The sequence below is a fragment of the Mobula birostris genome, chromosome 21, assembly GCF_030028105.1.
Source record: "Mobula birostris isolate sMobBir1 chromosome 21, sMobBir1.hap1, whole genome shotgun sequence".
Lineage (NCBI taxonomy): Eukaryota > Metazoa > Chordata > Chondrichthyes > Myliobatiformes > Myliobatidae > Mobula > Mobula birostris.
The window spans coordinates 56654137-56681427 of NC_092390.1; the positions used below are offsets into that span (position 1 = coordinate 56654137).

The following is a 27291-nucleotide window of genomic DNA, read 5'->3' on the forward strand; positions in this document are numbered from 1 at the left end:
ATGGAAACTGGTGTCAATTGAAAACCATCAAAGTTAGGTCTTAGCATTTGTATTTCATTGTGAAACAAAGACAACTAAAATCAGTGTAAAATTAAAAGAATGTAATTGTTTTCGGAATACAAGGTTGAAACTGGATTGGAACACAATACGTATAGGTAAATCTCAAACTGTTTCTAGTTTTTATTTTTGAAACATCCCTTCATTCAAGGTCTGAATATAAGCCATTTCAGGTTGATTGTCTGAGGCATCTGCAGAAAATCTTCATCTGTTTTTGATCTTTAGACTTTCAGCTTTGCTTTCAATCAGACAAAAGTGCAATAAATTGCAAAGCTACTTTTGCAGATATCTTCCACTATCTTGCCAGGCAGAGTGATGTCACCCCCCACCCCCCAACTCAGAAGTAGCAACAAATAAAACTAGTTTTTTTGTCTGGAATGCTTAGATCATAGGATTCAAAGATTAAAGGAAGGAATTGCTGCAAGATATTTTCAGAAGTCTTATTGCAACACACTGTGGGTTCTGACAATGTCTCTTTCCTTATTGGAATTTAGAATATGCCTTTTTGATTAGGGTTGTAATCCTGAACATAAATGTGTAACACTCTGTTTCTGTGGTAGTGTCTAAAGTGCAATCAGCCTCTGAGACAAATTGCAAAATACTTGGTCAAGAAATTCTCATGACCAGCATTCTTTTGTCAGCCAACATCATCATGAAGAGGCGAGCTGGCCATTCATCTGTTAGTTCCTCTGCTGCATGCAAAATTGCCCTCAGGTTTACTTGGATAAGGGTATTAGTTCTGTGCACATCATTAAAAAAATGTAAGGATAAAAATGCATACCTATAAATCCTTCCCCCCACCTCCTTCTGCTTTCCGCGGGGATCGCTCCCTATGCAACTCCCTTGACTATTCGTTCTCCCCACTGACCTCCCTCCTGGCACTTATCCTTGCAAGCGGAATGAGTGCTACACCTGCTCCTACACCTCCTCCCTCACTACCATTCAGGGCCCCGAACAGTCCTTCCAAGTGAGGCAGCATTTCACCCGTGAGTCTGTTGGTGTCATCTTTTGTATCTGGTGCTCCCGGTGTGGCCCCTTGTATATTGGTGAGACCTGACATAGAATGGGAGACCACTTGGCTGATCACCTATGCTTCATCCGCCAGAAAAAGCGGCATCTCCCAGTGGCCACCCATTTTAATTCCACTTCCCATTCCCATTCAGACATGTCCATCCATGGCCTCCTTTACTGTCCTGATGAGGTCACACTAAGGAGGAGCAACACCTTATATTCTGTCTGGGTAGCCTCCAAGCTGATGGCATGAACATCGATTTCTCGAGCTTCCAGTAATGTCCCCTCCCCCTTAACCATTCCCCATCCCCTTTTCCGTCTCTCACCTTGCTCCTTAGCTGATCTCACCTTCCCTGTTGCTCCTCCCCCTTTCCTTTCTTCCATGGCCTTCTGTCCTCTCCTATCAGATTCCCCTTCTCTGGCCCTGAATCTCTATTCACCAATCAACATTCCAACTCTTTACTTCACCCCTCCCCCTCACAGTTTCATCTATCACCTTGTGTTTCTTCCTCCCCTCCCATCACCTTCTGACTCCTCATCTTTATTTTCTCCAGTCCTGCTGAAAGGCCCAAAATGTCGACTGTACTCTTCCATAGATGCTGCCTGGCCTACTGAGTTCCTCCAGCATTTTGCATGTGTTGCTTAAAAAAAGGGACATGTTTTATAATAAATTATTATAATAAAATATTTTTTAAAAATTAGAATAAAATACAACACTAAGTACAGGTGCAGAGCACCTTTAAAATAATATTTAAAACATAGACATCTCTGTAATCCAATCACTACCTTGGTGATGAGAGGGCATAAATGAGCAAGATATACATATCAACTATTTCAGTGGGGTCGCAGCAACAACCTTGCATTCAACGTCAATCAGAACAAAGAATTGATTGTGGACTTCAGAAATGGTAAGACAAGGGAACACACACCAGTCCTCATAGAGTGATCAGAAGTGGAAAGAGTGAGCAATTTCAAGTTCCTTGCTGTCTATCAATACCATTGAGGATCTATCCTGGGCCCAACATACTGATGCAGCTACGAAGAAGGGATGACAGCAGCTATATTTCATTAGGAGTTTGAGGAAATTTGTAACGTCACCAAAGACACTTGCAAATTTCTACATGGAGAGCATTCTAACTGGCTGCCTCACCATCTACTGTACAGGATCAAAATAAGCTGCAGAGGGCTGTCAACGTTGTCAGCTCCATCATGGGCACTAGCCTCTGTAGTATCCAGGACATCTTCAAGGAGCAATGCCTCAAAAAAGCAGCGTCCATCATTAAGGACCCTGTCACCCATGATATGCCCTCTTCTCATTGCTACCATCGGGAAGGAGGTACAGAAGCTCAAAGGCACACTCTCGGACAGCTTCTTCTGCTCTGCCATCCCATTTTTAAATGGACATTGAACCCATGAACACTACCTCACTACTTTTTAATTTTTTTTTTAAATTTTTAACACTCTCTCTCTCTCTCTCTCTCTCTCTCTATATATATATATATATATACTTACTGTAATTCACATTATTTTTCTCGATTAGTATGTATTGCAGTGTACTGCTGCCACAAAGTCAAAAAATTTCACAGCATATGCCAATGATATTAAACCTGATTCTAATTGACCACCATATTTACAGCCTTGGTTGAGCTTTTGAAAGTTCCCGGTATATGTTCCATATTTAAGTGTCCACATCTATAACTTTTTTTCTGATCATCCAGACCTGATGTAAACACAACAAATAATACCAGATCTCAATAGAATTTGCTGTAGTTACTACAAGTAAAGATTATGGTTTCTCAGTGTTGGTTGATGCAATTGCCTGATTTATACTAAGAAACCCAAACTTACTTTTATAAAATACACCTAACAAAAACATGCATAAGATTTTCTAGAAGTGTGGTTTTCCACAAACAATTCTATAAACAGACATGTAGATCTCAATCCAAATAATAAGCCAATGTGGGCAAAAATCCAGATCACAATGCACAGAGTTCGTCTCGCAACGAATCAGTGACAAGACTCCCTCCCTACATCACAAATGAGTTTCTGTATGACAATCAATCAGCTGATTGATAAGTACATATATAAAGGCCAAGCATTCGGAGGACACCCCACTAGTGAACAGCGCACTGATGATGTCTCCATGTACGGAGAACAAATGTTTGCAAATGTATTACCAAGATTGGAGAACAACTCAACCCAAGCATCAACCACCTGAGCTAAGAGGGGTGATTGATAAGTTCGTGGCCCAAGGTAGAAGGAGACGAGTTATACAACTCTAGTTACATGCACCTGCAGGTCAACTCTTTGAGTGATTATGCAAAATGTTTGAAGTTAATAACTCATCTCCTTCTTCTGTAGGCCACAAACTTATCAATCACCCCTGCTGTGGACACCTTCTGGAGGTCCAAGATCCGTATGTGCCACGACCGTTGGACTAAGTGTGTAAATTTAGGAGGGGACTATGTTGAAAAATAAATGTGCTAGGTTTTCTAAAATTGACTCCTTCTACCTTAGGCCATGAACTTATCAATCACCCCTCGTATACATTTTCTGAGTTATTTCCACATATACTGTATGTTTGTAAAACAGATGTAGCAATGTGCTCAGAGATTTCTGGATTAAAGCTGTAGTTACTACTGGAGCCATTAAAGATGAATAGGAGGCTTTTTATCCCTTTGACTGTGTGCTGGCTCTTTGCTAGTACACATCAAAACTAACTCTTATTATTAACACAAGACAGTCTGCAGATGCTGGAAATCCGAAGTAACACACACAAAATGCTGGAGGAACTCAGTAGTTCAGGCAGCATCTATGGAAATGAATAGGTAGTCGATGCTCTGGACTGAGACCCTTCTTCAGGAAGGGGAAAGATGCCTGAATGAAAAGGTGGGGAGGGGAAGAGGAGAAGCCTAACCTGCTGAGTTCCTGTGTGTGTAACCCTTACTATTTACTGATAGATCTGATCTTCCTCTGGTCCCTTCAGAGAACAAAGTTGCCCAAACCCATTTTCAAAATGTAGTTGTTAACAGAAGGAGATCATCTTTGAACACAGAAAAGAGTGGTATTCATGATTATTGTTCTATTACCAGCTGGTTGGATGCGTTATTTTTTACCTCTGGTCCGAGGAATTTGTCTCTAAGTTTATTTCTTTCTCTTGGTTTACTGAAATGTCAAGACACAATCTTCTTGGAATAATTTGAAAATATTCATTTTAATATACTGACCAGTTATATAAATTCCCAAGTAGGTACACAGTATTAATGCTGTGATTTTTGCTGCCTATATTGCATTGGCAGGATTAAAAAAGAGAATTTTGAACATCCAAATTATGTCTTCTTGAAATGACCTTCTGTGAAAATTCCTCATTTAGAGTTGTGCTGTCACAATGAAATGAAATTTTGAGCAAAAAGTCTAAAAGTGAAGCAACTTTGAACAACTATAGAATTTGCATTCATTTACTTTTATTAATATGGAAAATGTTGTTGTTGTTGTTGTTTGTCCTTCGTAGTCGAAGATGACCATGGCTTCAAAGTCAAATGGGAGATTGGTGGCTGTGGGTCCGGAGGTGACTGATGAGGCCAATCCGGGCCCTGAAGGCTCGCCCACATGTGGGACACAAGTGGGTGGGTGCTGTCGTGGCAGTGGATGCTGCTCGGGCCTTGCACACAGCACGCTTTCGTTGCGCCTCGATGATGCGCCTGACTTCAGCTGCACGGGCTCCTGTGGTGATCTTGCTGCGCCAAGCTGGACGGTCGAGGGCAAGCGTCTCCCACGTGTTGATGTTGACACCCAGGCCTTTGAGGGACACTTTGAGGCAGTCTTTGTAACGTTTCTTCTGCCCCCCGACTGAGCGCTTGCCCTGACACAGTTCTCCGTACAGCAGCTGCTTAGGCAATCGGCTGTCTGGCATTCTGACCACATGTCCAGCCCACCTGGCTTGGGCTTTCAGCAGGAGGATGTAGACGCTGCAGAGCCCAGCTCGTTCCAGGATTTCTGTGTTGGGGACTTTGTCCTGCCACCTGATGTGGAGGAGTCTGCGGAGACAGCTCAGGTGAAAGTGGTTGAGCTGTTTGGCGTGTCTACCGTAGACAGTCCAGGTCTTGCTGGCGTAAAGGAGGGTGGTAAGGACCACTGCACAGTCCCTTCAGCTTGATGGTAAGGCTGAGTCCTCTCCGCTCCCAGGCGTTCTCACGGAGTCTCCCAAAGGCGGTGCTGGCTTTGGCAATCCTGTTGTTGACCTCAGCGTCTATGTTCACTGCGCGAGAGAGTATGCTGCCCAGGTAGGTGAAGTTGTCGACTGCCTGGAGGTTCTGGCCCTTCACCGTGATGCGCGGCTCCTGGTATGGCTTTCCTGGGGCAGGCTGGTACATAACTTTGGTCTTTTTAGGCACCTGCAGGCAGATACAAAGGTGCAAGAGACTGTCATCAGAGACTTGTTGTTTGCTGATGACTGCGCACTCAACGACAGCACAGAGCAGGAGATGCAGCGTGAAATGGACTGCTTCTCACAAGCCTGCGACAACTTCGGTCTCACTATCAGCACCAAAAAGACCGAAGTTATGTACCAGCCTGCCCCAGGAAAGCCAGACCAGGAGCCGCGCATCACGGTGAAGGGCCAGAACCTCCAGGCAGCCGACAACTTCACCTACCTGGGCAGCATACTCTGTCGCGCAGTGAACATAGACGCTGAGGTCAATATGGAAAATATTCCAATGAGGTTAACAGTGTGACTTACATTTCACCCCCAGGTGACATCCAACATTTGGAAGTTTCCTTAGCCAGTCACAGAAAGGTTAAATCCCAGAGTCACAGAAAATATAAATGGGCTCTTGTTTTTGTATATAATTTACTATTATGTTTAATGAACTACCTGAGTCCAATTCTGTTAGAGAATCTTACTGAAGTTGGGTATAATAATCTGATCTAATTATGATCCAAAGGTTGTTTATATTGGCCAGTCTATTCCTCTGTTTAGTCAGTTGAGACATAGCAGTCAATCTAGTTTAAACAAGTATGGTGTAGTGAAAGATAAAGAGCAGGGTATTCTCCAGCAGTGCAATACCAAAGTCAGGAAATGTTCATTTCAGAAATATTAAGGTTTCTCATTGACTGTGACAGCATGGTAGTTCAACTAGCTGAGCTTCTTTGTAGCTAGACTTGTGTTTTCCAAAATGGATTCTGCATTCTCTTTTTAACCCTTAAATTGTTCACCTGGAATATAATTGTAGAAGATATGTGTGATTTAGTCAAATGATACTGATTGAGTAATTTTTTCATTGCTATTAACAGGGGTGTACGAGGTGTCTGGGGAGGGGTAGCACCTCTGGTGAAGGGACTTGTCATGTCCGTTCCAGGGCAGCTCACTCACCTTTGGTCCACACCGGACACTCAGCTCTCACCTGTGGCTCCAAGTGGCTGTTTGCCACACCCCGGTACGCCACTTTGACAGGCTGGCTAAATCTAGTGAGGGTAGTCCGTGATCTCTTACCCCTGTGAGATAGGGACATGCCTGTCCTAGCATGCAAATTCTGCCTCAGCAGACAGGGTGGATGAGATCTAGAGTGAAATCCAATAGCCAGGAAGACGGTTCTGCAATGCTCCATGGACAGCAAAGGGCACAGAAGACATGGTCATCCACTGTAACCGGGGGGTCCCAGTTTGTGATGCTTGTTCATACTACTGGATCAGACTCATGAGGTTGAGAGACAGGAACTGCCCCAGTGCAATGGCTTTTCTGCTTTAAAAACTCTCCCGCACAGGTTTCCTGTCATCGTCAGACATGACAGACAACCACCAATATTAACACGGAACATAGAAAATCACTGTATGGGCACAGGCCCGTTAACCCACAATGTTTTGCTGAGCTAATGAAATTAGTAATCAAATGCTTGGCTAATCTAATCCTTTCTCCCTACAGAATATCCATGTCCTTCCATTTCCTACACAAGAGCAACTTGAATGCTTCTATCGTATTTGCCTCTACTACCACCCCTAGCGGAACGTTCCAGGCACCCGCCGGGCTCTGCACATCTCCTTTGAACTTTATCTCACCTTAAATGCATATCCTCTAGTGTTAGACATTTCAACCCTTGGAAAAATATGTTGGCTGACTACTCTATGTACATCTCCCTTAATTTTATAAAAATCTGTCCCCTGCTCCGGAGAATCCAACCCGAGTTTGTCCAACCCCTCTTTATACCACATGCCCTCTAATCCAGGCTGCATCTTGGTTAACTTCCACATCCTCTCTGAACCCTTGGCATCCTTCCCGAAAAAAAAATGCAATCAAGTTAATAAGACAGGTCTTGTCCCACACAAAACCAAGGTGACTGTCCTTAATTTTGCCACAGTTTTCCAAATACTCATAAATCCTATCCTTAGGAATCCTCTTCAGTAACTTCCTTACTGTTGACATGTGTCTCCTGGTCTACTGTTTACAGGATTCCCCTTCTAGAGTAATAGAACAGCATTAGCTACTCTCCAGTCCTCCAGAACCTCACCTGTGGCTAGAATAGGTATGAAAATATTGGTCAAAGCTCCAGCAATCTTTTCTCTTGCCTCATTCAATAACCTGGGGTATATCCTATCAGATCCTGGGGATAAATGAAGTATAATGTATTTTAAAGACCTCCTTCTTTATCTTGAAATATCTAGTATATTTGCATGCTCGCACTAATCTCGCTATCCTCCACATCCTTCTCCTTGGTAAATACTGATTGCTAATTACACATTTAGGACCTCACCCATACCCTCTGCCTCCAAACACATGTTCCATCCTTTATCCTTGGATGTGTCCTATCTGCTCCATAGTTGTTCTCTTGTGCTTGACGTCTGTGACAAATTGTTCCTTGGATCTTGTGGAAAACTAGTTCAAATTTGCAGAGGCCCCAGCAGATGTGTTGGGAACACCCATTGCCTTGAGTGATATGCCAGAGGATTGGAGGATAGCTAATGTTCTGTTGTTTGAGAAAGGCTCTAAGAATAAACTGGGAAATTATAAGCCAGTGAGTCTGATGTCAGTAGTGGGTAAGTTATTGAAAGTTATTATAAGGGACAAGATATGTAAGTATTTGGATAGACAGAGACTTATTAGGGATAGTCAACATGGCTTGTGCATGGTAGGTGTCCAACCAATCTTATAGTGTTTTTCGAGGAGGTTACCAGGGAAGTGTATGAAAGTAAGGCAGTGGATGTAGTCTACATGGACTTTAGCAAGGAGAAGCCAAAGTTTGGTATAGGTGGTTGCCTCTCTGACTGGAGGCCTGAGACCAGTGGTGTACCACAGGAACCTGTGTTGGGTCTGTTGCTGTTTGTCACCTGTGTGACATATAAGTGGAAACGTGAAGAAACATAATCTACACCAATATTTTTGCTCTAATATAAAATACAAAACATGATCTATTTTTATTGTTTGTTCATGTCTCTTTCAGGACTTCTTGCCAGATGGCATTTGAGAGAAATGGACAGTATCAACCTGAAAATTTGACTGTGTCTTTTCCACCATGATGGTCCCTGATCCACTGAGCTCCCCCAGCATCTTGTTTGTTCCAGATTTCAGCATCTTATATTTCAACTTTTGATCAACTTAATTATTATTATCATTATTTTTCTATATTTGCACAGTTTATTTTGCACATTGCTTGCTTGTCAATCTTTGAGTGTAATTTTTCATTGATTCTACTGTATTTCTATGTTCTACTGTGAAAACCTGTGAGAAAATGAACCGCTGCCTGATATGGTGGTAGAGGCAAATACATTAGAGGCTTTTAAGAGATGTCTGGACAGGCACACAAGTGTGCGGAAGATGGAGAAATATGGACATTGTGTCGATAGGAGAGAATAGTGTTTGGGGTGTTTTTGATTTCCTTTTTCGCTGGTTCAGCACAACATTGTGGGCTGAATGGCCTGTTCCTGTGCTGTACTCTTTGATAATAAACTTAATTTGAACTTTGAAATTGCTCTGGAGCATAGGTTCCCAATCTGGGGTCCATGGTTAATGGGAGGGGTCTAATGCATAAAAAAGTTTGGGAACCCCTACTCTAGTGCATAGTGTTTAGATTGAAAAAGTCAAGGCTGTCTGTATTATTGGAAAAGGCATGATGGTGTACATGAATTTGCAGAGGCAGAGAATGGAAAGAGACAGTGGGTCACCGGAAGCCTTTGTAGGTAGAAAAGCATGAGTGATGTTTAAATGAGACTTTGCGTGAAGATAGGGTAACTGCCTTTTCTTCAACACATAATGCAATGATCTTTTTTGGGAAAGAATCAAAAGGTGAAATTTGTTTATAATGATTAGCGCAGCGTGGATTCAAGTATAGATAAAAACAGAAGAAACAATAGCACAAGGAACAAGTAAACAAAATCCTTTCTTTAAGGAAGTACGAAGGGGTGACAGACAGGTCTGAACTGTTGAGTTCTCCGATAATGACACACCATTAAATCAGTATTAGCAGGACTATGTTTAATTTAGTCATTCAGTCAGAGCTCCCCTGCAGCTAATTCCTTTCAGAGGTATTAAATTGAGGTTGCCCATAGTAACTCTATGTTGTTGCTCTGGCTAGTTCCTATCTGTTGCTTTGGAAGCAATGCTTTTCTCGATTTTGTACTTGTTCAGATAAAGACAACCAAGATGGCTCAGGTAAGTATTAATAGATCTGCTTCACATTTAGGATTGTCATCCAGGTTTCCCAAATTACACCATCCTTTATCAAGGTTGGGTGATCCTGAAGCTGTTTCAGTACAGGGTATTTCCACAAGCAGAGGAAGATTTGCTTCTCAGAAGCTCAGGGATAGTAGGATGTCATTGAAATTCAGTGTCAACACATCGGAAAAGAGTGAATCTGGATCTGCATTGGAACATGCGTTAAAAATGCACAAGATGGAACAGCTGGACAACTGGAGGAAGCTGGATCGTTGGTTAAATCTCAGTAAGTGGCAATATTAAATGATTTTTAATGATATCTTGAATTAAGTATACACACCATTCAGTAAATTAAACATTCTCAGTTGTCCCTCTGACCACTACCCCCCAATAAAATATGGATCTATATCACACATGAACAAGAAGAATGCATGAGTGATAAATTCTCAGGGGATTTGGAAGGAAAAACACTGAATTTCTAGTCTTCAAATGCTTTAGGGAAACATTGCTTGCTGATCAGGGTGATATCCTCTGCTCGCCTTTTCCAAAAGTGCTGCACAGTTTACTAGGAATGCACTATTTAAAATGCATGTCTAAAATGAAACACTATGGACATTTTCTGCTGATGCTGTCTTTACAGTCCTGGAGATTAACTGGCATTTACATTTCTACTGAATAGTACAGGAGCACTCTGGTGTATTCAAGAATCTTACCCAATGGTTAGCAATAGGTTGTGCTTGCCAACACTGTCTAGGGTTCAGAAACTACAAGCCAAGCATGAGTAGGAAATCAAAACTTTGAAGAACTTTGAAGAAAACAAATTCAATTGTATTTCTTTCTCCTCTAAGTGCCTGCAAGAAAATAAATCTCAGTATGTGGTAACATTTATGTACTTTGATAATAAATTTACTTTTAACTTTCAATTTACCTTAAACTTTGAAAACTGCAGAGTATAAATTTACTACCCACTCATTACAAATCTGTCCTTCCATATTCTTAAAATACCCCTGCAAGTGTCAGTGTACCTGCACTCTGAACTTCGTATGTTTGTATAGACCAAGGGTTCCCAACCTGGAGACCATGGACCCCTTGCTTAATGGTTTTGCTTCATGGCTTAAAAAGGTTGGGAACTAATTGCAAACAAGAGAGAATCTGCAAGTACTGAAAATCCAAGCAACACACACAAAATGCTAGGGGTAATCAACAGATCAGGCAGCATCCATGGAAAAGACTACAGTCAATGTTTCAGGCCAAGACGTAAGAACATAAGAAATAGGAGCAGGAGTCGGCCATCTGGCCTATTGAGACTGTTGTGCCGTTCAATAAGATCATGGCTGATCTGTCTGTAAACTCAGCTCCAGCTACCTGCCTTTTCCCCATAACCCTTAATTCCCCTACTATGCAAAAATCTATCCAACCGTGTCTTAAATATATTTACTGAGGTAGCCTCCACTGCTTCATTGGGCAGAGAATTCCACAGATTCACTACTCTTTGGGAAAAGCAGTTCCTCCTCATCTCCATCCTAAATTTACTCCCCCAAATCTTCAGGCTATGTCCCCTAGTTCTAGTCTCACTTACCAGTGGAAACAACTTTCCTGCCTCTATCTTATCTATCCCTTTCATAATTTTACGTTTCTATAAGATCTCCTCTCATTCTTCTGAATTCCAGTGAGTACAGTCTGAAACGACTCAATCTCTCTTCATAGTCTAGCCCCCTCATCTCTGGAATCAACCTGGTGAACCTCCTCTGCACTGCCTCCAAAGCCAGTATATCCTTCTTCAAGTAAGGAGACCAGAACTGCACACAGTACTCCAGGTACGGCCTCACCAGTACCCTGTACAGTTGCAGCATAACCTCCCTGCTCTTAAATACAATCCCTCTAGCAATGAAGGCCAACGTTCCATTTGCCTTCTTGATGGCCTGCTGCACCTGCAAACCAACCTTTTGCGATTCATGCACAAGCACTCCTGTCCCTCTGAACAGCAGCATGCTGCAATTTTTTTACCATTTAAATAATAACTTGATCTTCCATTTTTCCTTCCTGCTGAAGGGCCTGGACTCGAAACGTCAACTGTACTCTTTTCCATAAATGCTTCCTGGCCTGCTGAGTTCCTCCAGCATTTAATGTGGGAACTAGTCGTATACACAGCAAATGATAGTGGGATAATTAAATGTCATCCCCTCTGGAAAGCATGCTAAAAACAGACTACACATATTCATCTGTTTACCAGACTTAATTGTTACCTAGGGTTGGGGTATGCCCCTGCTCTGTGTCACTTCCCACCCTCATTACTTCCAAACAAACAGCTGCATCTTCCAGCTTATTGGAAACTGGGCAGGTACTGCATGTAACTTTCTGACCATTGGAATCAAACCTATATCTACTGCTCCTCCAAGAGGACCACAGCCTTGCCGTGGTTTGGAGGCTTGCGTGCCTCAATGACCCTGAGAGTTCTGCTGGTTGGAGTCAAGGCTTTATGCTTTGGCTTCTGGTAAGGTCACCCACATCAAACAGGTCAAAGGGCAGAGGCCAGACTAAGAGTGGTCCACCTGTCCTCCAGTTTTGGGGGTTCAGCTCAGGACCAACAACCTGGACTGGTAAAACAAAACTGTTACAGAAACAGCAATGAAGAATCATACATCTCAGTGTGATGGCATTCCTGAGTGTCCACCCAGGACTTGCATGACTATGAAAAGTGAAAACCAAGCTACTGACACAATGAAGGAAGCCCTCCAGAGATGGAGGACCTCCACTGCTGCCCGAAATGCCAGCAGCATACCTGGCAGTAGGCAGGTTTACTGCTGTTCTATGGCATTAAACATTGGTGCCCTGAAACTCCCATGTTAACGTGCCAGTTATTTACATTAATGCACTGATACCACAGATGTATTGCATTGTAGTATGTTACAATATGATTTTGAAGCCACAACAACACATCTTGAGTGGATCCAAGCTTAAGGTGGATGGGCAATCATCAAAAATGTGAGCTTACTAAAAATTGTTTACATTAGCCAGAGGTGGCTTTGAAGATGAGAAGAATCTAGGACAGGGGATCCCAACCATTTTTTATGCCATGGACCCCTGCCATTAACCAAGGGGTCCATGGACCTCAGGTTTGAAACCCTTGATCGAGAATAAAGCCTTTCAATGTCCGTTTCAATGGGTTGCCTTCCAGAAGAGATGAGACATAAAAACATAAGATTAAAATTAGGCCATCTGGCCTATTGAGTGTTCTCTGCTATTCGATCATGGCTGATTTATTATCCCTCTTAACGTCATTCTCCTGCCTTCTCTCTGAAGCCCTTGAAACTCTTACTAATGAAGAACCTAATCAACCTCGGCTTCAAATCTACCCAATGGCTTGGCCTTTGAGATCTATGGTCCTGAATAATAGGTTGTACAAAAGTTAGTAATGCTCCCTCCAGTTCCAATAGGTTCAGTCTTGACCTTTGGCCTTATCTGTATGTAAATTAAAGTAAGGAACTTTAAACACAGACCAGTACCACAAAGGAACAGACCCTTTGGCCATTGATGTCTGTACCAAATATGATACCAAATTAAAATACATCTCTTCTGTCTGCACATGATCCAATTCTCTCCATTACCAATATACTCTTGTGTTTATTTACCTAAAATGCATGTGCTCCAGTATATGGGTGGCAAGGTGGAGATACGTCTCTACTAAAGAGGTGTAAGGCGCTCTTTCCCTCTGCTAGCCTGCAGATCACCCTTGGGCAAGGTGTAGCACCTGTTTAGCAACCCCCCTCCCCCACCCCGGATCAGGGTCATGTGAAGTCATGGGAGCAGGTTGTGGATGGCCGTATGAGCCGCTGGTGCATATCACAAGTCCTGGTTATGGGAGCTTTGACACCAGGCGGACAATCTCTGAAGAGTATTGATGATGGCTGGGCTTACCCACCTTGTAAAGACACTGCCCAGAAGGAGGCAATGGCAGACCACTTTTGTACAAGAATTTGCCAAGAACAATCATGGTCATGGAAAGACCATAATGATGATATTGATGACCCTGGGACATTGAATCTGATCATCTGCCCCATCTAGGCCTCTTATAATTTTATAAGCCTCATTCAGGTCTCCCCTCACCCTCCAACACTCCAGAGAAAACAACCTAAGTTTGTCCAACCTCTTCTAATAGCACATTCCCTCTAATACAGGCAGCCTCCTGCTAGACCTCTTCTATATTCTTTCCAAAGTTTACCCCTCCTACTGAGGATTAGTTTAGTAGTGTTCAAGAAGTTGATATTAGTACAAGTTTCAAAGTTCAAAGTAAAAATTATTATCAGAGTTCATACATGTCACCACATACAGCCCCGAGATTCTATTTCAGCAGGAGTACTTGGCAAATCTATAGAACCCTAACAGTAAACAGGATCAATGGGAGAACAAGAGCATAGAAGACAACACACTGTGCAAATGCAAATATAAATAAATACCAATAAATAATGAGAGCATGAAATAACAAGGTAAAGAGTCCTTAAAGTGAGATCATTGGTTGTGGGAACATCTCAATAGATGAGTGTAGTTATCCTCTTTTGTTCAAAAGCCTGATGGCTGAGGGGTAGTAACTATTCTTGAACCTGGTGGTGTGAGTCCTGAGGTACTTGTACCTTCTACATGCTGGCAGTAGCGATAAAAGAGCATGGGTCTAGGTGGTCAGGATCTGTGATGATGGATGCTGCTTTCCTATGATAGTGTTTCATGTAGATGTGCTCAATGGTTAGGAGGGCTTTACCCGTGATATACTGGGCCAAATCCACTGCCTTCTGTAAGCCCAGCAGGAAGAAGAAGAAAGAAATTGCCTTTAAACTCGCGAGAGAGCATAGGCCGTCAACTTTTTGCTGTTGATGTTTCTGTAGCAGGCAATTTCTTGTTTTACGAGGTTGGGTTGCTAGCTCGACGCTCAACCCAGCACGGATGCAAAGTGTGCCGGGGGAGTCAGCTGGACTCAGGAGACTTTGCTCCGAAGTCCGGCGCTGAAGCCACTATGCCACCAGCTGGCTCCGAGCCCAGCAGGAAACACAGGCAATTCTTTGCTGGCAGGAAGTTCTGGGTCTGTGTCCTTTTGTTTCTTTTGCTCTTATGCAATTTCCATCCTTGGATATTCTTTTGTAACGGGATGGAGAGAAAAAATAAGTGACTCACTCCCACCATGAGCCATTCCCTTGTTCTTTTGATGTCTGTTTGCAGAAAGGGATTGGTTAGTTGCCTATGCACTCTTTGAATTCAAGATTAATACATTTTAGGACAATCCCGAAAAAAAAAAGCAGATATATTTTACGTGTTTGTGGAAGTGAGAGTTAAGGAAAATAATCTACAAAGATTTGGTCTTATTGGCAAAACTTCAAACGACTGAACTAGCAACTCATATTTTATTTATAGGAAACATCAATGGAGAGCTTCAGTTCATAATTTTGTAATGGTCTGCCTGATAATGATGGTAACTTTTGAATTTTCTAGAAAAGCAGTGGGCTTGTGACCCCAGATCAGTTGACCATGATGCTCAAACAGTTATCTCACCAAGGCCTGGAACACAGATGAGACTAAAAATTGATGAGGTGAGTGCTCTTTCTAAGTTTGGTAAAGAAATGCTGTGAATGCTGGAAATCTTAAGCATTGGCCAGCTGTTGACCTCATGGGAAGTGACGTCTTGGTGGGGCCAAGAGGGTGTGACCCCACCATCCAGGTCATGCTTTCTTCTCATTGCTGCCATCAGGACTCACACCGCAAGGTTCAGGAATAGTTATCAGGCACTTGAACCCATCAGTAAAATGTTCCCACAAACTATGGACTCACTTTCAAAGATTCTTCATCTCGTGTTCTTGATACTTAGATTAGATTAGATTATGAGGACACACAGTCCTCTTTTATTGTTATTTAGTAATGCATGCATTAAGAAATGATACAATGTTCCTCCAGTGTGATATCACAGAAACACAAGACAAACCAAGACTAAAAAACTGATAAAAACCACATAATTATAACATATAGTTACAACAGTGCAAGGCGATACTGTAATTTGATGAAGAACAGACCATGGGCATGGTAAAAAAAAAAGTCTCAAAGTCTCTCGAAAGTCCCATCATCTCACGCAGATGGTAGAAGGAAGAAAAACTCTCCATGCCATGAGCTTCCAGCACTGCAAACTTGCCGATGCAGCACCCTGGAAGCACCCGACCGCAGCCGACTCTGAGTCCGTCCAAAAACTTCGAGCCTCCGACCAGCCCTCCGACACTGAGCACCGAGCACCATCTCTGCTGAGCGCTTTGATCCCGGCCCCGGCCACAGGCAATAGGCAAAGCCGAGGATTTGGAGCCTTCCCCTCCGGAGATTCTCAATCGCGCAGTAGCAGCGGCAGCAAAGCCGGCATTTCAGAAGTTTCTCCAGATGTTCCTCCGTGCTTCTCACAGCTGTCTCCATCAAATCAGGATTGTGCACGGTACCTACTTAACAAATACTGATATCATTTCAGAGCAGCCGCGCGCGCTGCGTCACGTCACCATCTTCTCCTCCTTTATGCTTATTTATTTATTATTATTAGTTTTCTTTTTGTATTTGTACAGTTTGTTGTCTTTTGCGCACTGTTTTTTCATCCTGTTGGTGTGGTCTTTCATTGATTCTAGTATGGTTTTTGGATTTACTGAGTATGCCCACAAGAAAATGAATCTCGGGGGTGCATATGATGACATAGTAAATGTACTTTGATAATAAGTTTATACTGAACTTTGAACACACACAAAAATGTTGGAAGAACTCGGCCACTCAGCATCTATGAAGGGGAATAAGCAGTTGAGGACAGGACTCTTCATCGGGACGGGTTGAAGGGTCTCAGATGCAACAATGAGTTGCTGACTTCCTCGAGCATTTTATGTGTGTTGTTCTAAATTCTATATATATTTTGCACAATCTAAAGCAATTCTCAACAAGATAAGCTTTTTTTTAGGCAAACACAAATACTTAATTGTTTAGACAAGCTGCAAAAAAGGAAGGTCATGGGTGTAGAGTTTGAATTTTATTTTTAAAAATGGCCAACAACATTTAGCATTGAATTGTACATTATCAAATATATTGTAGCAGGTGTTTGGTTGACATAGAGTGGCAAGTGGTAAGGCCAGAGTAACAGGCAGAGGTTTATATCATGGGAAATTTGCTCAAATAATGTATTATTTTGTCAGTTCAATATGCAGTATTTATGCATAATCTTTATAATTGCTTCATTTTAGAATATGGTGAGGCTGCAATAACCCGGAATAAATTCCCAGCGGTATATTTGGACAATGAAAGGCAGTACAATCAACAGCACCTTTATCTAACTGCCTGACTAGTTATACAGAAAAGACAGTGGCCTCATCTTGCATGGCCATCGTTCCTTGGCACAGGCTGTAAAAGTAGAAGGTTCTACTCTAAGACTACTGAATGAATTGTAACCTGGTGTCAGAGTGTAGTGGAATGTCCTCTATGTGTCTGGTTCAGGACATTTCCGGTGACGAGGAAGAACATAAAACAGTACAGCACAGGAACAGGCTTTTCGGCTTACAACATTGTGCCAAACCAAATCATTTCACTAACTAAACAAATCTCTTCTGCCTACGCATGTCCATATCCTTCCATTTTCCTCACATTCATGTGCCTAAACCTCTCTAAAAGTCTCTAATGTATCTGCCTCTCCCACCACCCAACGCAGCAAATTCCAGGCACTCACCACTCTCTGTGTAAAAGAAAACCTGCCCTCACATTTCCTTTGAAACGACCCTTTCTCACTTTAAATGCATACCCTCTGGTATTAGACATTTTAACCCTAGGAAAAAGATGCTGTCTGTCTACTCTGTCTATTCCTGTCATAATCAGATCGCCCCCTCAGCTCCACCACACCACGGAAAACAACCTAAATTTTTCCAACCTCTTGTAATAGCACATGACTTCTAATACAGCCAGCATCCTAGTAAACCTCTTCTGCACCGTCTCCAAAGCCTTAACAGCCTTCCTATAATGGGAGACCAGAACTGTATGCAATATTCCAGAGGCAGCCTAACTAGAGTTTTACAAAGCTGCACCACAACTTCCTAACATGAACTCATTGCCTCAATGAAGGCAGGCCTGCCATATTCCTTCTTAACCACCTTATCAACCTGTGTAGTCACTTTCAGGGAGCTCTAAACTTGGACCTCAAGATCCCTCTGCTCATCACCTCTGTGCTTGCCTTTAACAGTGTATGGTCTTTTTGCATTTGACCTACCAAAGTGCAACACTTTTAGCTGAGTTAACGTCCATCTGCCATTTCTCAGCCCATATCTGCAACTGAACCATGTCCCACTGCATTCTTTGCCAGCCATCTGATCTATCCACAGCACCAACAATCTTCCTATCATCTGCAAACTTACTAACACATGCACTATATTTTCATCTGGGTGATTTGTACACATCACAGCAGCAGAGGTCCCAGTACAGATCCCTGCAGAACACCACTAATCACAGAACTTCAACAAGAGGTCAAGAAACATGACATTATCCAGGTCAAAGCAGACCCCTTGATTTGATACTTCAATCACCAGCTTACTCAGTTCTTCAGCATTGCTGCAGGTTGTCTGCATTGTGTACAAGATGTACAGGAGCTTCAATAACGTCACCTCTCAAACATTGCCACTTTCACTGCTTGGTCATATGCCCCTAACTTGGAAATCTATCAATGCATATTAAGTTGGTAAGTTCGAGTTGGTTAAAAACCTGCATTTTTTTAGCGATTTCCTTTAATACAGGGGTTCCCAACTATTTTTATGCCATGGACCAATACCATTAAGCAAGGGGTCTGTGGACGCCATGTTGGGAACCCTTGCTATAATAGAAGGATTGCAATGTTCAAGAAGGCAGCTCACCACCAGCCTATGAAGGACAGTAAATACTGACCAACAGGAAAATGTGATGTTAGCATCCATTTCAAGAGGACTAGAATATAAAAGCAAGGGTGTAAAGTTGAGGCTTTATAAAGCTGTAGTGAGGCCTCTCTTGGAGTTTTGCGAACAGGTTTGGGTCCCTTATCTTTAGAAGGGATATGCAGACACTGGAGAGGGCTCAAAGGGCGTTTCCGAAAATGATTCCAGCATTGAATGGTTTGTCGTATGAAGTGCGTTTGATGGCTCTGGACACGTACTCACTGGAATTCAGAAGAATGAGAAGTGACCTAATTGAAGCCTACCGAATGTTGAAAGGCCTCGATAGAGTGGATGTGGAGAGGATGTTTGCTATGGTGGGGGAGTCTAGGACCAGAGGACCACAGCCTCAGCAAATAGGGATATCCTTTTAGAAAGGAGATGAGGAAGAATTTCTTTAGACAGAGAATGGTGAACCTGTGGAATTCATTGCCACTGGTGGCTGTGGAGATCAAGTCATTGGGTATAGTTAAGGCAGAGGTTGATACATTCTTGATTAGTCAGGACATGAAGGGATACAGGGAGAAGGCAGAAGATTGGGGCTGAGAGGAAAAATGGATCAGCTCTGATGAAATGGCAGAGCAGACTCGATGGACCGAATGGCCTAATTCTGCTCCTTTATCTTTTGGCCCTATGGTCTTATATCCCATGAATGAATCCAGAATAATCACAATGCATGACTCTGATGCATCACAATGCAGCATTAGGGTTAGAATGGTGTGAAAATTCTAAAAATAATAAAATAATAATTAAATTCAGAAAGATTGAACATTTTATTACTACAAATTACTGTAAATAAAAAAAAGTCTCTTAAACTTTAGGGAGCTTGAAGCACAAAGTATTATCTACCTCATTTTAATAGCTGATCTCAGACATATCTACACACCATTTTCTTCTTTGCAAGTAAACTGAAGTTAATGCAAAGAAACATGGGTAAATGTTTTACGTGCAAAAAAGCTAGAAGTGACAAAAAGAATTGAAAACAGAAACACGAGAAAATCTGCAGAAGCTGGAAATCCAGAGTAATACACACTAAACACTGAAGGAACTCAGCAAGTCAAGCAGCATCTATGGAAAAGAATAAACGGTCGACATTTCAGGCCAAGACCCTTTTTCAGGATTGAGAAGGAAGGAGGAAGATGCCAGAATTCAAAGGTGGGGGAAGGGAAAGAGGAGCTGGAAGGTGATGGGCGAAGCCAGGTGGGTGGGAAAGGTCAAAGGCTGGAGAAGAAAATATCTGATAGGAGAGGAGTGTGGACAATAGGAGAAAGGGAAGGAGCAGGGGACCAAGGGGGAAGTAATAAGACCATAAGACATAAAAATAGAATTAGGTCATTCAGCCCATCGAGTCTGCTCCGCTATTAGGCAGGTAAGAAGAAATAAAAAGTCTGAATTAGACACAGAGGAAGTGGGAGAAGTTTAATTCACTGGAAGGAGAAATCGATATTCATACCACCAGGTTGGAGGGTATCCAGACAGATTATAAGGTGTTGCTCCTTCACCTTGAGGGTGGCCTCATCTTGGCACAAGGGGAGGCCATGGATCGACATGTTGGAATGGGAATGGGAATTGAAATTGAAATATTTGGCCACTGGGAAATACTGGAGGTGCACAGAAGATTGAGCAGCATTTTTGGAGAGCGAAACAGTTAATATTTCAAGTCAATGTTGAAACTAGAACTGGGGAACTGAGAAAACAAAGATGCTTTGGAGGGAGGAGGAGGATTGCAATGCACAGAGGGAATGTCGATGGCTGGATGAAGACTAATCTTGACTAGGTTAACGGCTATTCTGTTGTGATTGAACAAACAGTTAATGATTTGATTCCGTGCTCTGCAAATAGAATATAAATGCATTTCTTCCTCCTCTGAACTGGTTACATGAAGAATATGCTAATGATATTCTAATACTTTGGATACCTTAAAAGTTATTTGTGGCAATAACCCAGGTTTTGTGGTCAGTCGTAAAGAAAAGGGAGTTGCCCATAGAAACAAGTAACTTCTGCAGTGATTAGTAATTCCAGCTATGGGACTTCTCAGACACTGGGAAAGAGTGATGTCATCAGGCAGACACAAAGTTAATCACAGAAGTAATTTTCACAGTTACCAAGCCAGAAAGTCAACAATCAGTCAGCTATTTGAACACTTTGTACAGAGCAAAATTAAAATCTAATTACTGATAGGATTTAAGCGGAAATGGGAAAAAAAATCGCAAACTCGTGAGCAGCAATAGCGTAGCGGTCAGCGCAACTTTATTACATCTTGGGGTGTTCCTGAGTTCGGAGTTCAATTCCGGCACCATTCTCTAAGGAGTCTCTGTACATCCTCCCTGTGGAATGCTTGGGATTTCCCCGGGTGCTCTGGTTTCCTCCCACAGACCAAAGGCGTACTGAGTAGGTTAATTGGTCACTGTAAATTGTCCTGTGATTAGGTTAGAGTTAATCCAGGGTGCTGGTGTTGCTGGTATTGTGCGGCTCAAAGGGCTGGGAGGGCCCACTCTGCGCTGTACCTTTAAATAAATAAGTAAATATTACATGCTATTGATTATTATTAGAACAATGGATTTTTAAACAGTTATCATATAGAATTATACTTCACTCACGTCAAACCGCTCTTTCAGTGTTAAAGAAGTTGATAAACTTTATCAACACACATATTTCAGAAACTTCTTCTATTACAACATTACCTCTTTACCTTCATTTTATTCAACAATTGCAAGGTTTGTTTTGCTACCAGGATAATTTCTAAATAGTTGAAATTCCTGTCAGTCAACAATGTAGATAATTGAATGCAGCAAAGGAGTAGAAAAACAGAGCATCATTGAGAGCAATTTCTGGATTCTATATTGCATACTTCAGAAACTTCCTCTGTTACTACAGCAAATCCTGTTCACCTCACCACAACTTCTGAGTCAATAGTTTTCTCAAAATCTCAAAACGGATTTTCTATTCAATAATGTATTTAACTTACTTTAGCCTTGCAGCTGTTACATTTAATAGTGTTAACCTGCACACCACATTTTTTTCGACTCACAGAATTGATTAATCTAATCCCATCTATTGAGAGACAAAATAAATCACTGCTCTTGGCAACAACTGGCCAGGATTTTCTGTTATTATTTCAGATTTCCAGCTTTGTTACACTTATTTCCAGGAGGATCACTGGGTATCACTCAGGAGCAGAGACGCCAACTGATTTCTTTTCCCTCTGCTGCTTATAATGATTCACCCAGAAGCTGTATTAGCGCTGCAGTTGAAAGATTGATCCTCAAGATCTATCTGTTTGGCTCAGACCCACAGCATACTCTGCAAAAATGCACTTAAGCCAGGAGCTAAAACCTCTTCAGTCAAGCAGTAGAAACAGGCCCCTTCAGTGGAGAATTCACTTCTAAACTGGCCGTACTCAGTAACGTGGAACGGACATCTCAGCTGTTCCTACCTATCTAAATAGGGACAAAGGCAAGTATCTTAAAGCTCTTTGTCTGGATGTCAACCACTGAGGGGACATCAAGTAGCACGCATTCTTCTGGTCAAAGCTATTGTGAACTTCTGAAAAAAACAACAGTGCTACAATGAAAGATCTATAATTGTGCTTAAATGCATTTTAATATTAAGTACCATTCTTCTCCAGTGAGGGACGGTCTGAACTAGATAGTAAGGCTGTGGTTTCATACTTTTTCCACTTTTTCACAATGGACTGCACTGAGCTCCAAGGTATGTTCAGTGCCTTTGAGACGGTCTTGGACCCTTTTCCAGATTTGTGCTTCTCTATTATCATGTTCCTGACTTGTCTTGAATGCCCTTTTGCCTTTATTTTGGTCTGGTCTGTCGAAAATCTACCATGCTGTTGGACCTTACAGAGAGAGGGGGTATTCCTTGAAAACAGATCCAAAAAATTGATCCTCCAATTTTCTACATCAACACATGGGGTGAGTTGGTAAGATAATACAGTAAATTGCATCGAGGAAAGTTAGTGTAGTAATTACAAAGGGAATGAATACTTTTATAGCCTCACAATCTTAGTCTTTAGTTTTTAGTAAATTGTTGACAGTTTTGGAATTTTTCTTTTGATTTGACATGATGCACGCAAAAAAATCCTACTTCAATATATTGAATATTTCAACAAAAATGGGACAGTAAAATGTGAAAATAGTTGTTGAGGCTGAATACTTTCTCAAGGTACTGTAAATGGTTCTGTTCTATATAATATTACGAAAACAAATCTACAACCTGAGCAAAGCTGGGTGTTGAATGTTAAGGGATATTTAATTTAACGTTTATGAAGGACAAGCAAAAGGGAAAAGGAAAACAACCAATGCAGTGATAAGAAATGATCTTTGTTTGGATTACTATGGTGTCAATTTGGGTCAAGCTAAAAAAACAGCAAAAGATGATAACGTTGGTAGGAGTTATTCATGGGCCACCATATAGTAATTGTAATATTGAGCACAGTATAAATTAGAACATTATGCAACAGGGGTGATATAATAATCATTAGGTACTTTAATCAACGTCTCCAAATCAGAATCAGATATAATACCATTAGCATATTTATTTATTTATTTGTATATAGCAGGGGTGATATAAAGAGTTGTTTAATCAACATTTCAGAATTAGAATTAGGTATAATATCATTGGTGAAGTTATTTATCTGTTTGCTGAGATATAGAGTGAAACGGGCCCTTTTGACCTTTCCAGTAACTCCCGATTTAATCCTAGCCTAATCACAGGGCTATTTACAATGACCAATTAACCTTCCAACCAGTATATCTTTGGACTGTTGGAGGAAACCGGAGCACCCAGTGGAAACCCACGTGGTTATGGGGAGAACATGCAAACTCCTTGTAAGCAGTGGAAGGAACTGAACCTGGGTCGCTGGTACTGTAGAGTGTTGTGCGAACCACTATGCTACTGTGCTGCCCCATGTGAATAGGTAGTGAAATTTGTTGTTTGCAGCAGCAGTCCATTGCATAGCTCATAAAAAGAACCTTTTTTTTGTGTTCATCCATCATCGTCGATGAGGACTAGCGCATGATTTGGATTTAAGTGAGGGAGAGTTGCGCAGCGTCTGCCTCACTCTCTCTTCCCAATTCCCATCTGGATCCAGTGGCAAGACAGAATCTAGACAGTTGGAGATGGGACTAGATGCAGTGGATGACCAGGATGTCTTCTGTGTCTTGTCCTGCTCTACAAGTTCCACGTCGCTTGCAGAGACTGCCTTCTTGACCGTTGGACCAATAAAAAGAGCTATAAATTACAATAAGACATTATATATATATATTTAATTAAATTAAGTAAGTAATGCAAAAAGAGAACAAAAAAGAAAAAAGAACTGGATTCAAATTAACAGTAAGGAAGAGGGGTATACAAAATAGTTCCGAAGGTCAATATGTTGAGGAACTGTGTTCAGATCTTTTTTTTTTCCAGAAGATTAATTTTGATCTTTTTATAAGGAGTCTTTGAATAAAGAGTGACCATGATGCAAAGGAATTCTTCATTACAGTGGAAAGAAAAGTAGTTTGATCCGAAGATAGGGCCCTAAATCTAAGCAAAGGAAATTGTAAATCTCTGAGGAGTACCTTGTCCCCGGTAGATTGTGATCCTTCAGTGAAGGCATGTGCTGGAGAATAGGCAACGTTGAAGTGCTGTAACTACACCAGTTATGCATTTTGTTTTGGTATAAAAAACAAAATATGAATTAGGATTCATCCATAGCTTTTAAACAAAGTTAAGAATCTTTCCAATCCAACCACAGCATGCACTGAAGTGAAGAATAGTACCAGTTTCAAAGAGGAGTCATCCCAGATTGAATAGACAACTGGCAACTGTTTAGAATTCACCACAAGAAATGACTACGAAATTGGTAGAGGACAAAAAAAAAAAGAGTCTGAGAATAGACTTCTAAGGAACATAAAAGCAGACTATAAAATATTTTGCAACTATATATTAAGAAAACGATCGGGCAAAGTGCACCAGCACCTTCACTTTCTGAGGAGGCTGAAGAGAGCTGGATTTTGCACGTCCATACTCATGTCATTCTACAGATACACGGTAGAGAGCATTCTAACAAGCTGCATTGCTGCATGGGATGGAACCTGCACTGCAGCAGATACAGAGGCTCAGCAATGGGTGGCCACAATTGCCCAAAGCATCACTGGCACCAGCCTACCCACCATCAAGGAACATACACAGAAAGGTGTGGGAAGAGGTCCGATAACACCATGAAGACTCCAACCCACCCTGCTCATGGACTGTTTGTTCCACTCCCATCGGAGAGGGTTCTACGTAGCATCCACACCAGGATCACCAGCCCCAAAAACATTTGCTTTCCCCAAACAGAAAGACTGATCAACACCTCTGCCCACTAACTCCACCACTACTTTGTTATTTCCCATCAGTCACAAAATGTGCAGCCTAGTGTCACTTTATGGATGTATAATCAATCAATATATATAAACTAGCTTATGTCTTTATATTTATTGTATGTTTTATTATTATTATTATTGTGTTGTTTATCTTTTCGTGTGTTTTTTGTGCTGTTTCAGATCCGGAGTAAAATTTATTTTGTTCTTCCTTTCTCTTGTACACAGGAAATGATATTGAACAATATTGAATCTTGAAATTATAACGTGGGAACAGAATAATTTCAATTCCTTTGGTTCAGTCTTCATAGAAGACCGTACAATACATATCACAATTGTTTCATCATGTCTGATATAACAAGAGGAGTTAAGAGAAATAAGCATTGGATTAGAAAATGTGCTAGAGAAATAAATGGGGGGAGAAACTTCAAAATCTTCAGGGTCTGATCATCGGCATGCAAGGTAGCTGTGGAAATGGTTACAGTATTAATCGTCACTTTCAAAAATTCTGTACGTCATTGAATAGACTCACATTTTGGAGGGTGACCAATGTTACTTGCTTATTTACAAAAAGCTCTGGAGAGAAAATGGAGGCCAGAACAGTCAGCTTAACATCAGTTGTTTGGGAAATGCTGGAGTCTATTTTAAAGAATGTGATAACACAATGCTTAGAAAATATCACAAGGGTTAGACAAAGTCAACATGGATTTATGAAAATAAAATCATGTTTGGCAAGCCTACTGGAGTGTTTTTGAGGATATAACTAGTGGAATAGATAAGGGAAAGCACTGGATATGGAATAATTGGATTTTCAGAAGATCTATGCCAGAGTTCCCATGTAAGAGTTAAGTGTACAATAATAAACCATATAGAATTGGCTTAATGTACTGGCATGTATTGGTTATAGACAGGAAATGCAGTAGAAATAAATGGGCCTTTTTTAAAGAGACAGTCAGACATAGGGATCAGGACTTGGGCCATGTTATTTACAATGATGGGGGAATTAAAGGTAATATTTCTTAGTCGGCTAATGACGCTGAAGTTGGGTAATAGTGAGGAGGATGCAAAAGGGCTTCAAGCCAGTCTGGACATGTTGAGTAAGTAAGAAAATGAATAGCTGATGTAGCATGAAATGGAGTCATGTGAAGTCATCCATTTTGGTAGGAAGAACAGAAAAGCGTGTTGGTGATAAATGGGAAACGCTGAGACTATTTCTGGAATACTGTGTGTGGTTCTGCTCTCCTTATTAAGATACACACCCAGTGTCCACCTTATAAGGTACACTTATACATCTTGTAAATGGAAATATCTAATCAGTCAATCATGTGACAGCAACTCAATGCATACGAGTATGCAGACATGGTCAAGCGGTTCAGTTGCTGTTCAGACCAAACAGAATGGGGGAGAAATGTGATCTAAATGACTTTGACTGTGGAATGATTGTTGGCACACATTATGTGGTGTTTTGAGAATCTCAGAAGCTGCTCATCTCCTGGTATTTTCACAAGCAACAGTCTCTGGAGTTTAGTGGTACAAAAAACAGAAAAACATCCAGTGAGCAGCAGTGAGTGTGGATGAAAGAGTCTTGTTAATGAGAGAGGTCAGAGGAGAATGGTCAGACTGCTTCAAGCTGACAGGAAGGTGACAGTAAATGAAATAACCACGCATTACAACAGTGGTGTGCAGAAGAGCAGCTCTGAATGCACAACATATTGAACCTTGGAGTGGATGGGCCACAGCAGAAGACCATGAGCATATGTATATGTTATAGCGGGGATGCAAGAAAGGGTCCTAGACTGATTCCTGGGATGGCATTGACTATCATTTTAAGCGAGATTGGAGCAACCAAATCCATGTTCAGAGGAGTTTAGAAGATCAGGATTGAGGACTGGAGACCTCGAGGCGGCTGTGGAGGCCTGTCTTTGTGGGAAAGCGACTTATTCTGCTGTTGTTTTGTTCTGTTGATGTTTTTGCTGCCGTTTGTGTTGTTCTGCTGAGTATTATGGGTATGTTATGATGGCACCAGAGTGTGTGACAACACTGGGCTGCCCCCAGTACATCCCTGGATTGTGTTGATTGCTACACAAATAATGCATTTCACTGATGTTTTGATGTACACGTGATCAATAAATATGAATCTGAATCTGATCTCGTTTAAACATGCAGAATTTTTGACTGGCTCAGTACAGGAAGAATATTTATCTATGTATTTAGAGATACAGTGTGGAACAGGCCCTTCTGACCAACAAGCCACACTGCCCAGCAACCCACC

The 27291-nt window shown here is 41.5% G+C and overlaps 1 protein-coding gene across 5 annotated transcripts in view; it reads left to right on the forward strand.

The window, feature by feature from the left end:
- Positions 1-5151: 5151 nt before the first annotated feature.
- Positions 5152-27291, forward strand: part of LOC140185979 (EF-hand calcium-binding domain-containing protein 6-like) — a 68800-nt gene continuing 46660 nt past the window's right edge. For 2 of the 5 annotated variants that reach the window (XM_072239794.1, XM_072239793.1), the window contains exons 1-3: positions 5152-5226; positions 8502-9998; positions 15194-15291. In XM_072239794.1, coding sequence (XP_072095895.1) covers positions 9614-9998; positions 15194-15291 — 483 coding nt within the window. In that variant the 5' untranslated portion in view covers positions 5152-5226; positions 8502-9613. The remainder of the gene's footprint in view (positions 5227-8501; positions 9999-15193; positions 15292-27291) is intronic. The other 3 variants (XM_072239795.1, XM_072239796.1, XM_072239797.1) reach the window with 3 other exon arrangements.